At 39.3% G+C, this 16,836-nt stretch overlaps 1 protein-coding gene across 1 annotated transcript in view; it reads left to right on the top strand.

Moving 5' to 3' along the window:
- Nucleotides 1-16,836, top strand: part of LOC106637693 (Smg6 nonsense mediated mRNA decay factor) — a 170,880-nt gene that overhangs the window by 117,799 nt on the left and 36,245 nt on the right. Inside the window, exon 21 of the mRNA XM_089592533.1 lies at nucleotides 13,860-13,972. Coding sequence (XP_089448659.1) covers nucleotides 13,860-13,972 — 113 coding nt within the window. The remainder of the gene's footprint in view (nucleotides 1-13,859; nucleotides 13,973-16,836) is intronic.

Below are 16,836 nucleotides of genomic sequence, written 5' to 3'. Positions count from 1 at the left end.
ATTTTTTAACTACATTATCCAAAGAAGAACGAAATAAATTATTGTGACATTCTTTAATCTTTCCTTTAGACTGTATATATTTTAGTAGTAAATATTAATAGATCAATTTACCAGAAATTGGCTTCTACCATCCACAACTATAGTTGCTATTGTCTGCTATTAGTATCCTATGTTTCAGTATACACCTTCCACGACAAGATCTAATGCCTGGATCTATTTCACCGCCTTTTTGTCTTCTTTCAGCTCAACCAATGTTTTTTTTAATTACAGTTGCTCCTTTTTAGTCGTATCCGTTGAATACTCACTACCAACTCGATCTCTGCTGCGAACGTGATGTAGCATCCAATGTACCAGATCCACTGGTTACATGTGTAAACACAAAGGTCTATTTTTAGCATTAGACAATTTGCCTCAACGAAGCAAGGACAACTTGGAAAGTTGTGCTTTTTGGAGTTCATTTATAATCGCTGTGTTGTCATTGTCTGTAAAGTTCTTGTCTGGCACTCTACTAGCATCTGCGAGGATTTTTCTCTTTTAGCAAAGGTCGTGACGGTCCTTTCACCCCTTTTCGAACCTGTAATGACGGTAGCCTCATACAAAAGTCCGCGTATGCAAAATAAAAATCAACTTAATAGCTGCAGAGGAGGTGCGCTATTATTTATAAGTACGTACCTTTGAACGCGTGTGCACGCAGAATCAGATGGACGTGTAGAGAGAGGGAAAAAGATAGGTGCGAGCAATGTAGGCGAGAGCCTAGGTCACGGGCGTCACGGCCGGCTGGGCTGGCATCGTTTCTCTCCCTTCGCCGATAGTTTCTGCAAGATTAGCCAGACAGACGGGAGGTGGCCACGCGTGGTTATCGGTTGTTGGTGAACGCTGTTTTTCTTCGTGCGTCGCGGCTCGACTTTTTAATCGCTTGCACGACTCCTGCGATTGGCATACGCTATAAAAGCATCCCCACACATGACCGTGCACTCAAATCTACCGAACATCATGCCGCCACACAGCAATCCTTATCTTTCTTTTTTTTTCCTTTGCCTCCTTTTTTCTATTTTGTTTCAACTCCAGCGTTACGCGTCCCAACGGAGTTAAAGCAAATGGATTTATCGATGGAGCTGCACTACCGTTGTCCCTTGAAGCACTCGACAACGAAAGCTGATATAGCGCGGTATATCAGGTAACAGAACACTGGCGTTGCATTTCCCTTTGTCCGTGTATGCTTTCCCCCGTATCTTCTCGCCTACACGGACTTCATAATAGATGGAACAACACGTCGTTAATATGCAAATGCTCGAAGATCCAGTACGGTAACATTCAAATTAAGTTCGACAACGCTTTAAAGGTTGTTACCTGCGGACGCTTGTGTTTCTCTCTCTCCCTCTCTCACTCTGTGTGTTGTCGGTTTTTACAACCCCGCGAGATTTGTATAGCAGGGCGAGGCGACACGCTACTAAACCAACTGCTCGTGCAGCTACTGGAATACAATCTTCTGTTGGCAGTTACGTTAATTAGCAGTTTTTGAATTCGAACAGGTAGTTTGGTAAATGTGTGCGATGTGTGTGTGTGGGTTGCTTTGCTTTGAACGTGACAATGAAAAGGAGAATCGAATGTGGTCAGGTTTGTTTGTGAATCGAGAACAACGGAGCGTGTTTCTCTGGCGTTTACTGCAAATTTGGATTTTACACTCGGATAATGGAGGCCCCCAACGCTTGTGGGTACTTTGTTTTTGTGTTGATTACTTTGAGTGAGTAACCAGTTAGTTCAAACTTATTTACCAACGAAGTAGTTTTTCTGTATCCGAATTGAATCCTTATACTCTCGATTGAAATTGACATTTATCAATGTACACGTTGAGTTGGGAAACAACAACGCCTATAAATGTAAATTAATAACTGGTAATAACGATGGTAGTTACCGTTAGCTGTACCCACATAACAGTCGTCATTCCTTTTTTCCACCTTTGTAACAGCTTAAGATGTGGCCTAGTTTGCAGAGTTCTCACACTATCTTTGTATAAAGGCAGTGCTCGATTCTATACATCCTACTTCATTTTTACACCATTATTCCAGTTGTCCTTGATTATTGTGAGTTATAATCCACTGTTCGGTTGATTTAATTATAAGGTGATTTTTTCTATTTTCGACCACTTAAGCACCCATGTCAGAATAACCTGTCAATACGTTTTATATACAAATCATTTGTTAATTAATATGAGATCATAGTTGAAACTGACAATATTCCCGTAGTAAAAATAATGTGATGAGCGTAAAAAAAAAGGTATAATTACCTTATGAAACGATATTTAACTATCAGTTGTAAGATAATCATTGTTTACTAACAGATATCCCAAGTTATCGAACTTTTTTTTGAAGTATTCCTTAAATTGATCATAACTTAATATCTAAACAAACTAAAAGCTTAAAATTTCAAACAAGCTACTACTGTTTTCACAGTACAATCAATCAAAGAACTGCCTCATCTGGCGTCACGCTTGTTCACACGACAACACATCGCGTGAAGTCCAACGTAATATTTTACGCGTAATAACGTACCTGAGTGGCACATAATATCTTAATAAATTAAAGTACTTAACGATGCGTCGGCGATAAAGGCAATTTTTTTTTATACACACATTCAAGTTCACGCGGTGCAATCTAAAGAGAGAGATGGGGATCATTGACCGCTGCGGCGTTGAATCAAATGCTCTCCCACGCGCCTTCTCGCTTTTCAACCGCCATGGACAGTATTTCATTAAAATCTCTCTCTCTCTCTCACCCTTTCTCGGCCAAAAGCAAGCCGGAAAAAAAACAGCAAAAAGGACGCCCCTCGCTTCTCGTAAAAAGCGCTCCCTCCTTTCCATTAAACTTCTCGAGCAGGTTAGCGTGTCCGAAAAACTGCTGGGGATCGAGCAAAGAGCTGGGCCCCTTCGAAAAGTTCATTTGTATTTTCTTTTTCTTCCCTACATACTGTAACGCACAATATCGTTCCGCGAAAAGTTGCAAGAATCACTACACCAGCAACTTCTTACCGAGGAACCTGTTTGGCCGCGCGTGTATGTGTACCCAACCAATGAATTTCGAGGCAAAGGAAAGAACCTGCAGAAGGAGGAAGAAGGGCGCGCCGAGAGGCTGGTGGCTCCCAGAGGGCGATGATTCGCCGAGACAGCAGTAGCAGTTGGAGCCAGTGAAATCCTGCGCTATATACAGAACAAATCTATTCCATCCGGCCTAGAGAGATAGGGAAGAGGCGAAAGAAGAGGGCGCGACTGATTCTTGCTTTCTCGTTAGCCGGGCTCGATAGCGCCTTTTTGCATTCCGTGCAAGCGCTTCTCTGCGTCACTTTTCTTTCTTTTTCGCCCCTTTTCATCCTCTCTATCCAGCAAAGGCGAACAAGGCAGATTATTCACTCCGTGAGTAGGCAAGGAGCTTTGTATAGGTTCCAACGAGAGGATAGGTAAAGCAAGGTAGAGGGCTCTCTTTACTACCTACGCTTTATTGGTCTCGTATTTCTAAGTATAGGGTGCTAAAGGCTCTGGAGCTTTATGCTTGTTCCATGCGCTGTATATGCGAGAATTTAAATACACATATTCTATACGTATACATCTGTCTGGCTGAATATGTGCACACCTACAGAGGGTATCAAAAAGTGAATATCAAGGAGACTGTTGGTGCTATTTGATAAAATATACTCGTCGCAACAACTAAACGAACGATCAAAAGAATAGCGAAGGACATACGGATTTGATTACGTAACTGTATTCAGAGGATTATACAAGTGATGCAGGATGGTGCGGTGTTACTTACCACAACGTGCGTACGCTCTTTTCCTTTCTATTTTCTGTTTTATCCGCAGATACTTATGCGAACGTAAGTGCTCATCGATACTGATTTGATTGGAGTGCACTTGATGATTTACTCATTCTGCTACTGTGCTACTGCTACTATAAGGATCAATAAATGTCCTAGTCCACCATTTTTTTCCTCAACTGTTTGACTATAACGTGAAGTATTTTTTCATGATTTGGTTGGATTAAAAAGACGTGATTTTCTTGTGTTCTTTGTATGGATATCATAACCTCAGATGTGAGAAAGGCGCACTCGAGTGTTAATATTGTGAGCATTGATATAGTTAGAAAAATAGTATACTTCTTTACTCAGACGTTAAGCGCACTCAAAGGTGTGAAAGCTTCTTCTCGAGTTACGTATTCTATTTTTCTCCTGAAAAATACAAAGTGAGGTTAATATTGTACGTATGTGCAAAGTATTATAAGTATAGTTAAAGAATTTGCCATAAATATTATGTCCATATAAGTTCTTTCTTGAATAGTTAATTTAATTTAGTGGCATTGTAAATTATCACTTTGGTATGCTGTATCGCGTACAATAGTTTTAACGTACACAAGAATGATGGTAAAATTCAAATGCAATATACTTTATTTGGTAGAAATGCATGTCAAATAAAGTGTGTGCTAAGCCTAGTGGCGAGATTACTAGGGGCAATACTGGGGCTGAGCCCCAATTGTGGGTTCTGGGGGCTGAGCCCCCTTATATTTTTTTTATTGTTAGATCACATTTTTGAAAGTTAATTTCGTATGGCGAGATGCTTACTAAGTACTTCAACAAAATTTTTACATAAGAAGCAATTTGTTAGTAATCTAGAAGTAGCAAAACTAAATGTTGTGTCGTTTGTAATAACTATTTCGATAGCATGCATGACTATGCCAGCAGATACGGAATTATGTAGGAAATTATTTTTAACGTATGTCAGATACAATAAAAATCAGAGCTGGGCCTTGTTATTTATGAGATCGTATTTGTCGAGAGTATAAATGTAAATTGATTTTCGATGCTGCGTTTATTGATCTCTGGTACACTTTACAAAAAAAAGTCCTTGACAAACTTTTATTGAAGTGCTAGTGGAAAATTTGAAACAAAATAAATAATAATAAAATACACTACATGAACCGAGTTTTTATACGATTTTTTTACGATACTTCCTCCAATTAAGATAAATGTTATGATGTAAAATACACGCATACTCATAAGTGCCAGAAAAAATGAGGGTCAAAATATTTTAATTATACGTTGAAATGCGTGTGTGTGTTTATCATATTATCGTATGTTTTTTTACAGCCTCTTTTCAGAGTAGTTAATGTGTATTTATTATCCTGTCTCCGATATGAGCTCATAGTCCGTTTATCTTTCCGCTTTCAAAATTATATCATTCGTGTAATAAACGTTATGCCTTGCGAAATACAGCTGATCAGAAGGAGAGTATGGAAAAAAAAAAGTTTTCGAGCCATCCTACATTTTAGGCATTGCTTTGCGTCTTTTTTTCAACATAAAAAATGCGTCCACTTGTAAGTACAAGTAAAAATAAAAAATAAAAAAATAAAAAAATAAAAAAATAATTAATAAATAAAAGAACATGTATAGCTCCAAATTCTCCATACGCAGTCTGTACCAATCGCACTTTAATATTAATAGCTTATTGCTTAAAAAAATGAGCGTATTATATATATACACATGTGATACGTAGGATCTATAATACCCGCGTACAGAGAAAAACATTGGCGTCGAGGATTCCAGCAGGAGTGCAAAGAAAAGGAAAAGAGGCGTACACATGAAAATAAAGGGAAATCAGGCTCGAGTTTCTTGCGTCGGAGAGGAAAAAATAAAAAATAAAGAAGCAGTGGTAGAAATAAAGTAGAAAAAGCTTGCGACCGTAGTGGTGGCGGTGCTTGTGCGTATAGGTATAAAGGCAGATGGCCACGTATAGCGAAGCTCCCTTTGGAACGGTTGGCCGCAAGCGCAAGGTAAGTGTATATAGCATACGTATCCTCGGGCTTCTTTGTATCGCCATTTATTTCTTAATAATATAATTTACGCGAATCACGGCAAGAACGGACTGGTGTGCCACAGTAAAGCCAGCAGCAATAGTGGCTCGGAAAGAAGCTGCGGAGGAAGAAAAAGAAAGGACGGAAGGAAGGGCAAGAAAAAGAAGACGAGCCAGCGTGACGAGAAGACTATGGTAAATGTGTATTACCAAAAGAGAGAAGAAAGGCGAGGGACGAGCGAGAGAGGCGCGCAGCTCGTATAACCGGCAGCTATGCGATATCTATTGGCTATTAAATGGCCTCCAAGGCCTCTCGCTCAGCTGCTGTTGTTGCTGAACCTCCCCCCCGCCCCTCCCCGACTCTTCCTCCATTTTCAGCCCTACGGACAAGTTTATTATTGCGGCTGCTTAACGATTTTACAATTAATCGCAATTGCCCGGTATGGATTAGTGGCTGTTTGTGTGGTCTGAATTCGGCTAAGTCTACAGTGATGCGCACCATTGCTTGCGATGCATTTTTTTGTTTTAATCGATTTTCCACCCTTTATTACTAGCTATCAATTCTAGCTCATTGCAGGTGAACGTACGAACTCTGGGATTATTATTTAAGTCGAATTGTCGTCTTCATAAAAACGTAAAATCTTTTACAATGACCATTGATTAAATATCACCTATTAAAAATTGCATTAGTAATGTATTATGGTGACTCATCGTACATGATATTTTTATGGCAATGACGGGCATTTTATACTTAATTTACTCAATTTGTATACTTTATCCAAAATGTTGTATAAATAAATATTATGTATATTTATTCATTCTCTTGTATCGTCCCATGTTAAGAAAGAGAAAAAAAAAATAATTAAATTCCACTCCTGCCTATACGAAGTATCGAGATCAGCGTTTCATTGACCTGCAGATGATATACTTACATAATAAAACACCCGTCTTACAAATACATGTGCATCCTTGGGGAGCCCAAAAATATTTCTTTCTCCTTGTTCCCTGACCTTGTCAATCAAAACAACCTTGTGTATATACACATTAGAAGCCTGTGACTAACGAAAAAAAAATCGCTCTCCTAGGCAGGTTAAACGAAGCTAAACAAAATCAATAGAGCCGACAGGTTGGCAAGCGCACGTATACACGTATAAATACGTTCAGCGCTGCGTGCTATGGAAAACAAAATCACTCATGCATGTAGGAAGGGACAACGAGAAGGAAAAAAAAAAAAAAAAGCAGTGCACGGTCTCCCCGAAGAAAGTTATGCATGCGAGATCGGCTAACAACTTCCGTCATGACGTGCCCTGACAGAGAAGTATAACAGCAGCCTCGTCGTCGTCGTCGTCGTCGTCTATGCTCATCTTCTGTCTCTTTGGGCCTAGATATAGCTGCTGCTCGTAAAAGGTCAACAGTTAATTGCATCGACTTGGCGACTCGTTATACCGGCAGCCAATGAAAATCCATCTCTCCTCGGACGGCGAGGATCGTCGTCGCTCTCGATTTAACCTGCCGCTCGCCCGACGACTGTTACGCTTGCCAGCGGCAGGAGCAACTAACTGGCAAGCGATAAACGGACCGGAGACTTGCTCCGCAGTTTCGGACCGCTCGAGAGCCACTGTATCGGTATGTGTGTATAAATTTTGTACCCATACCCGCGCGAAGGAGACAAAGAAAACGAAAGAGTGGGCTCGTGCGCTGCATTGTGTTCATTTGTCGCGAGGATATATGATTTGCCTGTGTCCCAAGACAGTGCAGTCCATGCCTCGAAAAATAGTTTAACTGAAGGTTTCAAGGTGAAAAAAAAAACTTATTTCCGTACAAAATTTCCCTTGGAATACGAAAAGAATAGTTTTGATGTGGTTAAACTCACATGTTTGAAAAAAAGATTTCTGTAGTATTCTCCATTGCTAAGAAACGAGAACCCATACAATTACGTTCACAATAATTACAGCCAAACTTGAACAAACTCTAGCATGAAATAATGTATGTACATTTCTTAGGTATAATATTATCGCCTTATTGAAACGTCATTTAGATATTTTGCCCTGGTTTAAAATGAAATTCAAGAAAATGGCATTTTCTAAGTTTGCGTTAGTCCACGTCTCACCCCGAATGTAAGGTTCTTAGCTTTCAACCATATCAAAACTGTTTTTTCGGTATTATTGGGAAATTTTGTATGGGAAACAGTACAAATATGCAAAACGTATCTTCTTGAGCTTCGGGCCATGAGCTAGTGCATCAAAGCCTGGATGCAGGTAAGCACGAGGCTCTAGATATAACGAGCATTGATGCATAATCATTATGAACCGAGATATGGCAGAATGGTAAAAGCGACGAGGGTGTACGTTGTCTTCCGGCGAATAATCCTGATGTGATACACATACAACATTGTCCACCGCTACATTGTTAAAATAAGAGTCTCATTGCTTGGAGCAATTATTATCAAAGTTTGAATTTGATGCTTCCGAGGGAAGCGAACGATGTGCCTCCTTATGTACCCAATTATGTGGTAGGTGAGCCGATTTGATTTTTTGCGATCCAGTTTCCCAATGGATGGTAATGAGTTAGTAAGCACCGGATAAAGTATTCCACTCTTGTTAAACCGCTTAAGTATTGTGTTTATTTTTTCTTGTCAAGCTATTACTTTTCCTCTGATAATTTACATGATTACATTTATAGTTTAATACACATGTTTTACCAGCGCATAATTAAGTTCGCCAACTTCAAAAATTAGTTTAATCTGTGTACGTGTGCACACACGTAACGCGTAACATTATAATTGTCAGTCAATCGACATAGTACCATAATTATTTCCATTCTGGAAGCTACGTATACGTATACTTTGAATAATATTATCCCTATCTCTTTTTGAATCTCACGCAACAATTGAGAAAGTACCTCACCAGCATAAGCAGCGCCATATACCTTAGTGAAATATATCAAAAGCACTTAATATACCCGGAGCGTCAGCCTCTTTTCCGTCTCCCTTTATCACCACCATCCAGGCCGCCGTAAGCTGCCTGCGATGAGACGAGCTATTTCAGTGTCCGCCCGCTTTGATGTTGCTCATCGGCTGATGCTGCCTCGCTTTTTTCGCAGCTGCAAAAAAATTTTTTACACACACTCATGCGCTCGATTAGCCACGCTAATCGTGCACGCCTTCGAGCGGGATGCTCGACTGCTGAAATGGCCGTGCACTCGAGTGAATCAGAGTTTTAGCAAGCTTTGCTCTGGCAATTTAAATTTTATTTGCTTCCAGCTGTATATATACTTACGTTTCGTCGAATGATGTTACGATTTGCGCACGCACGTGATTACCTGGGCGGTTTTTGTGTTTGTTACATGAACAATTATTGGTGATCAAAGAGGAAATGACTCTTTAATTTTGGTTATTGCACCAGCTAAGAAGTCCTATGAAACTCAGCAACTGCTGATAAGTAGTAGATGAAAAGTTTCATACATAATGCTATACGTAAGTCAGAAATAGAGAAATACGTGAACGAACTAGTCAATTGTTAATTCGTGGATAAAGTGTCATACTCAATTTTATCTAGTTCAAATGATAACTCAAATATTTTGGTTATCGAGATCACCCGTCAATGTTGAGGATAACTAGTTTTATCATAGTTGTCAAAAAATAACAATTGATATACAATGTTGCCATAGTGTACATCTCGTAACTGATCACCTGTAGTTTTGCGTCAAACACTATTTATTTCAGATCTTGTGAGCTGATAATAGAAAATTAGAAGGCAATCATCATAATATCGCTCATACAGCACATAAAACTCCTGATATTTATGAAGAATGTAATACTTAAGAGGTGCTAAAACAGTTTTAATTATCCACTGAGAGGCATTGGAGTACCATTGATTTCTTTACGCACCGAATTATTGACAAAAATAATTGGAATTGATTAGAAAATCTAAACCATCGAGAAACTTAATCTTGCTAACATTAAGAAGATCTGAAATCCTTCCCAATTTTTTTCCTGCATAATTTTTTAATAAAGAAAAAGAAATTAGTGCATGAAAATGTAACACTAATAAAAAAATAGAAAAACTATCAGAAACGAGATCCTTTTCAGAGCTTGTTTAACTTCAGATGAATCTTTAACTGAGTAAACAGAATTTTGGTACAAGAAAGACACAATATGTTTAGTAGGACAACTATGCTATGGATCTCAATAAGGACATCTGCCTTTGCCAAGCTACTACCACCCAAACAATCAACACCTGTTTGTGAGATTCGTGAATAGTAAAGAATATCGGTATCTGACCAATCACTCATAAGTTTTTTTTATGGCATTGACCAATTAGTTTAGAGAATAGTTCCTTTTTTTTAATTTTCATCTAACTATAGTGTGTATATCATTATTCAGGACAACTTCAACTTTTTTAATGTAATTGTTTTCATCCACGACAATATTCCATTCCATTATTAAATTATGTTCAGTTTCATTATAAAAATGCTTCGAAATAAGAAAGAGTAGAAAACAGATGTCTTTACAATCAATGTGAAAAATAAAAATACCCCACCGTAATCCCATGGCGCTGATAATGCAAATTCACGTTTGTACCGAATGCATCTATACAGCGTTCCCACAGCCCAAAGGATTCCTTGGCAAAAGTCGCTAAACACGCGCTCGACAAACTATCGGATAAGCAATAATAAACTCATCGCGTGCAAAAAAGCAGTTGGCAAAAAACAGCGTTACTCTCGTCTCGCACGGTAGTCCATTGCAATCATACCCCCTCGAACCCCAAACACACTAGCACGAGACACCGCTAAAAATCGGTCAGAGTCGTTATTCTGTTAAAGTGCTCATAAGCTTCGTCGTCACGCCGTTGTTCCATTAAACCGATGAATCACGTGGACCTTGTATACATAGAAACACATGCATCGAGAACAGATGGAGGCTCTCTTCGCATGAGTACATGAGCAGCAGGAGACACGCGAAAGTAAGCGAGGAGGTCACAGCGCCACAGGAGGTAACGCAACTACCACCTTGCACTAACCCTTGCCTCTCTCTCTTTGTATCTTCCCTGCCCGATGCCGCCGCGCAACTAATACAGTGTAGACCAGACCGGCATTCCGCCTTTCCTTCTCGTCATGCTTGCAGTCGGCCTCATGGTGCGCGCGAATTAGGTCCGCGCGAGGATTCTAGGTCAGAGGTTGCGTCCTGGAAACGTGCAAACAGGTCCTTACGGTTTTTCGTCCTTTACTTCCCTCTTTCTCTCGCTACTCCACGTGTGCATGTGTACGTGTGCATACGATTAGCCGCGAGGGGATACGCGTGTGCGACCGTCGTCGTCCTCGTCGTCAGATTCGACTCTTGCGCTAGGCATGCCAGGCGCACCGCACGTGTAGGTATACTAATATATTTATGCTCGGCCAGGCGAGCTTTTGATATGGAGATACAGAGAATACGTGCTACAATAGCCATTGCCGCAGCTGCTGGTGGTGGCACTGGTAGCCTAGAAATGCACATGCCACGTTTGGAACGGACTGGTTTTGGCGGAGCAGACCCTTAAAATTTTTTAAGGAGGATCATGTTGGTCCTGGTTGTCACTTACAACAAACACCCGTACGATAATTGGGCCTATCCTACATTATCATCCTTACGAACAACTTACAATTGTACTACGTTAAGCCTATACATTTCCTACAATTTACAATTGCACTATGGTAAGCATACATTTCTTACAATTTATAATTCCCACACTTCTACTCATCATAGTATAATGTACAATATCCCGTACGGATTATGTCCTACGTCACTCCTCTTTCAATCATACTTAACTTCATAAAAATATCAAAACAATGTTTGTGATATTTATTATATGTAACAAAGTGGTTCTTTTATGACATCAATTTTTAGTTAAGCCAAAAATTATTCATCCCTTACTACTTACATCGTTAGTTGATGAATTAACAAATACAAGTCTCAGGTATAATTTAACAATTTTATGCTGTAAGCTTTCGAAATCCTATAAGCTCATAACGTAAGCACCTGTTACGACACATCTTCATAGTATAAGCTTCCAGAAAGAATTATAATAAAGTGGCCGATGTGTGTTGGTACCACCATTAGTTAGACTATTCATGAGTAACTAAACTTGAGAAGATGGAGTAAGCAGGTAACGTAGGGCAGTAGCTAATTGGTTGCCACGGTCCATACGTCTAACACAGGGCCACCAAGTGTGTTTTATCGTAGGTGTCAAAGTTATGAAGAATATGGCTACTGGTAATACCTATTAAGTCAACAACGCACAACGTAGGTTTTTGAAATCCTGTAACTAATCATTAAGAGTTTTTGTAACCTATTACTTATTAAGGTAGTTTCCAAATGACAGCATTTTTAGTTTTTATACCTCAAAAGTAGAAAGTTTTATATTTTAGTAATAAAAGATTCCATGAACCCTATGATGTGAGCTCTCATTTCAATCCTTATAACTTGAGTTTTTTTAATCTCAGTACTGAAGATTTTGTCATAGAAGCTAGAAATGTATTAAATAAACATTAAAAAATCAAATAAAACGTAATTCCTGGGGTTCTTTGAAGCGCATACTACATTATTAAAAATTTTTCGTACAACTAAAGATTTTGTTACACTAGGTTGCTAAAACTAACACTAAAATCCCTCTTAGTAGATAAACAGACTTAAAATCAATCTGTTAGAGTTTCTTAAGTCCACAAGTACCATATTATAAGTTCTTTAGGATCAGTAATTTTACTATGTCATACATCTTTTTATCTTTGAACTATTAACCAAATACTGTTACGAGGAAGATATATCTTATTCTGAGTACTGTTTTTAGAGCTTGAACACTAAGGTAACGAAGTTGTAGAATTAAAAAATTGGTGTTAAATGTCTTCCAGTTTCATAACCATGCATTTAAGGGTTGTTAATTTAGAGAACTCTCAGAATAGTGTTTTTGTATGAATGATATTTTATTGGTAAACTAAAGGCTCCTGGACGAAGTTCTAAGAGTTATGAAGTCAAAGACGATATTAATAGATTAAGTGTATAAAAGAGTATTGTTGGTTTTAAAGAACTTGTAGTACCGTAGTAGAAGATATTTTTTATTCTAGATCAATTCTAGGATTTTTTAATTCAGGAGAACTTTCATTGTTCGATTATTGGACTCAACGGGCATTCATTGTGTGGTATTGTTGGGTTTGGGGAGCTAATATTAATTCTAGATATCTTTCTCTCTCAGGGAAATCTTAGAGTTCTCAGATTTAATTGTCTACTTTACAGCAGCGTTTTTTAACAAAAATAATTTGTATTATAGAATTATTGGTTTATACCGGAGGTTTTAACATATATTGTTAGTTTACACATTGAGTTACACACTGGTTGATTCCAGAATGTTGCAGCTCCTTAGTAAATATCTGAATAATTTTGTATAAGAAAGCTAATATAATGCGAAGTTGTCAAATTTGAAAAATCCTCTTTAACGAGGTGTAAATAACCTGTTCTTGCTCAGTGTTGCAAGATTTTAGAAGTTAGGTAACAATTTTTTTCTATTACCGGGAATCATGTAGAAAACAAAAGTTCCGTTAAGATTTGATAGTAAAAATCTCTATACCATGTTTGTAGGGATGTAGGAAAAGTTAAAGTTAAAAAATACAATTTAATTGTAATTACGAGATACATAAAATTTTGAATCGTTAATAAATTAACGAAGACACGCACGCTCTAGAAAAAGTATGATTTTTATACATATAAATAGCGTTTCTCACGCGGTGGATAGGCCAAAACAAAAGTCGATGGGCAATAAATATCATTAGTGTTTCCCGTTAATCGTTCAAGAGCAAGGGAAAGAAAAAAAGATCGAGAGGGGAAGAGCTTGCGCTAATTTAAACTTAGACTTCATCTATATATATATATATTTATTAAGAAAAAGCCAAAAGAAAAACGTTGGCCAAAACCGTTTTGTGGCCCGTAATGATCCAAGAAAGGCTACGGTAGAACTGTACGATTAACACTCGGCACGTGTGCTTTCTGGTTGCAGCCCCGCAGGAGACGCGTGGAGCCGACTGGCCACGATGGTCAATCTACTGGAAAAACTGAACTACTCGCGGGACCTGCTGATACAAGCCAAGGATGCCGAGGGACGGGAAGACGGTAAGTACCTATATATACAATACACCGTGTACCTGTACACACACATATGTGCACATGGTGGCGCTCACGCGACCATTATCGTGTCGGCCATAAATTATCGATCGCTGGCCAGCACCACAATCAAAGGCGAGCTATCGGAGCTTGGAAAACGATATGTGCTGTCCGCGTGGAGTAATTGGGCGAAGGAGGGTACGGGGCGGTCGATATTGTAATCGGGTATCGGGCGTCGATTGCAGATCTTACGATTGGAAATCGCTTCGCGATCTTGGCAGTGGTGCTGTGTGTTAACAGCAGGGGATGATCCCGAGATTCGATATCTCCGCGCGGAACGAATCCTTTGCCCCTCTTCTTGGGAATTCCAGGAATTGCACCGGCTTTTAATTATTCGCTACGGGCAATGTGCTTATTAGGACTTTTTTTACTGCAGCTCATGCAAAAATGAAATTTTTTTTTTCTTTGGAAAAAAATTTATTTACGGAGGAATGCAATGAGAGAGTATAAAAAAATTGGCCGCTAGAGAGCAGCATGGCGTTGGGTTAGCCTACCCCAACTATTCGTCATGAGATGCGAGGGAGAGGTTTTAGTTCCAGTTATTACCGCATGATGATTTTTTACATTGTAAAATGGCGCTAAATTTTCGCAGTTTTCTTTTGAACACTTAAAATGGTAGAGGTTTCAGTTTCAACTTTTGCCACTTTATTTACTTTTGTAAGGACTCTTTGGCGCTAGTAGTCGCGTCTTATAGGGAATACGTTAAGTATCAAAGTTATTTTTTACTTTGTATGCAAACTGTTTGATGAATGATTGTGGTTGAAATGAAAACTAATAATATTAAGAAAGTATTCTTTTAATTTTTTTTTTTTTTAATACAGTGTAGTAAATTCAATTGTGTTAATCATGAAACATCAAAAATTGGTTAACAGAGTTGCAAAAATTTACAACGTACATGCTTTACGCACCTTACTCAGTGATTTCTATAATATTTCGTAGCTGGTCTTGTACCTGACACCTACTTGGGAACTCTGTCACCTGCGATGTCTTGTAAAATTCACTAAGCTTTTTGGAATTGTTTCTGTGAACAGTATTAATTTGTTCATTGTTGGCATCAAGTACAGGTATCGTAAGTGAGCATCGTTTGGTTTGAAACATGAGTTGTTGAAAAAAAGATATACATATACATGAAAGGGTAGCAGTGCCTGTGGAATCTCTGGTGCAAAAAAAATTACACACTTTGTGTTAAGCATCTTATTTGTAACACATCAGTATTTTTTAAGGTTTAACTTTTTTATTCAATATATATAAACGTACCCATGCCGCTCACAGGCATATCGCTCGATAATTCCAGAACATGTTCAACGCATTCTTAGTCCTCTCTTTGTGTACTTTTTAAATTACTATCAAAACACATTTTACATCGACTGCCGATCGTGTGCCATGGGGGCCGACAAAAAAGATCGATGCTCCACGTGGCAAAGGCACGTGCACAACACGCGGGCATTAACGTGTTATCAAATAATTTCTAATACCGTTGCTAGATAAAATCGACGCGGCTGCATTAAACATGAGCAAATATGAAAAACACGGGGGAAAAAGAAACCAATAATCTACTGATAGATGAAAAGTAGCCTCGGGCAGAGTGTGGGTTATCAACGCATTGGCGCGCACACGCCACCATTGCGTTGTGTACACCTATAGGTTGTTTATAAACAAAAACCAATTTCTTAGCGCTACCGTGAATTTCAGCGCCTGCGGTAACTACCTCCGTTTTCTTGACCGACTCCCACCGTACATGGTTTTCTTTTCCCGGCATACACTCGACACTTTCCTGCATGCACACACGCGCTATAACGGTGCAGTTTACCGCCCGGCCACTGCAAAACGTATTGTCCATATCGAAAGCCGGGCTCGACTCGTCGCTTTGGCATCCGAATTGCTGATCAGCTGCTCCGTCATTAAGAGGAGACGCACGCGCATAGTTTCAGCGGTCCTTTCCATCAGCATAAAGACCGCTTAACGACGTACTAACTCGTCTGCCGGAGAGATTGAGAGAAAGAATATACACTCACCATCCCACCCCCCTTTCATTCCTATAAACGGTTATTCGCTGGTCGTATGTGCAGTGCACAGCGTTGCTGCCGTGGATTTTTATCTCGCTCTTGTGTGCTGACGAGCAAAAGTTTTCCAACTCGACTCTCTGGGCTGGAATCAAAGGGCTCGAGCAGTAGCTTTTTTCCCCTTTTTGTTCACTCTCCACATGCGAGCACCGCTCAATTGTTTCGTCTGGCCGCGAGAGCTGCGGACAACGACGTTTGTATACGTAGCTCATACGATGAATAATAGTTGATGGTTTTCGACCCTATTTGGCGTTTTTATGGGGTTTTTCAACGACTGGCTCCAGGTGCCCGTGGTTTTTACTTTCATGGTCCACTCAAATTGCAGATTCCTGCGAAGGCGATGGAACATATGCTTCAAAGATTGTCATTACCGGTTAATCGACTGATCTTGCAGTTTTTATCTTTGCTAAGATATTCATTTTGTTGCACTAACAACGAGTACTGCAAAAGGAAGTTCTTTACTTTCGGCAAGTTGATTAAACGCAATCATTTAATCACAGTATACGGATGCTTAGTCATACAAAATGAAAATCGTAGTCTTTTCATTCGTATCAGCAACCGGACGTAGATTCAATCTTTTTTGTCCATATTTCTGGCTCTACTCGAACAAAAACCGTACGCATCCGACGTAAAAAGCAGCAGCAATGCTTTTAGGACCCATTAAAACTCATCGTAAATACTTATAAATCAAGTAAAAAGCCCCAAGAGTCGCCCGGGAAAAGCCGGGGAGTTGAGTCGGACTTTCCGCTA

The sequence above is a fragment of the Copidosoma floridanum genome, unplaced genomic scaffold, assembly GCF_036245765.1.
Source record: "Copidosoma floridanum isolate Cflo_tuat_1 unplaced genomic scaffold, Cflo_Japanese_pri ptg000019l, whole genome shotgun sequence".
NCBI lineage: Eukaryota > Metazoa > Arthropoda > Insecta > Hymenoptera > Encyrtidae > Copidosoma > Copidosoma floridanum.
This window is presented reverse-complemented; position numbering and strand designations above follow the sequence as displayed.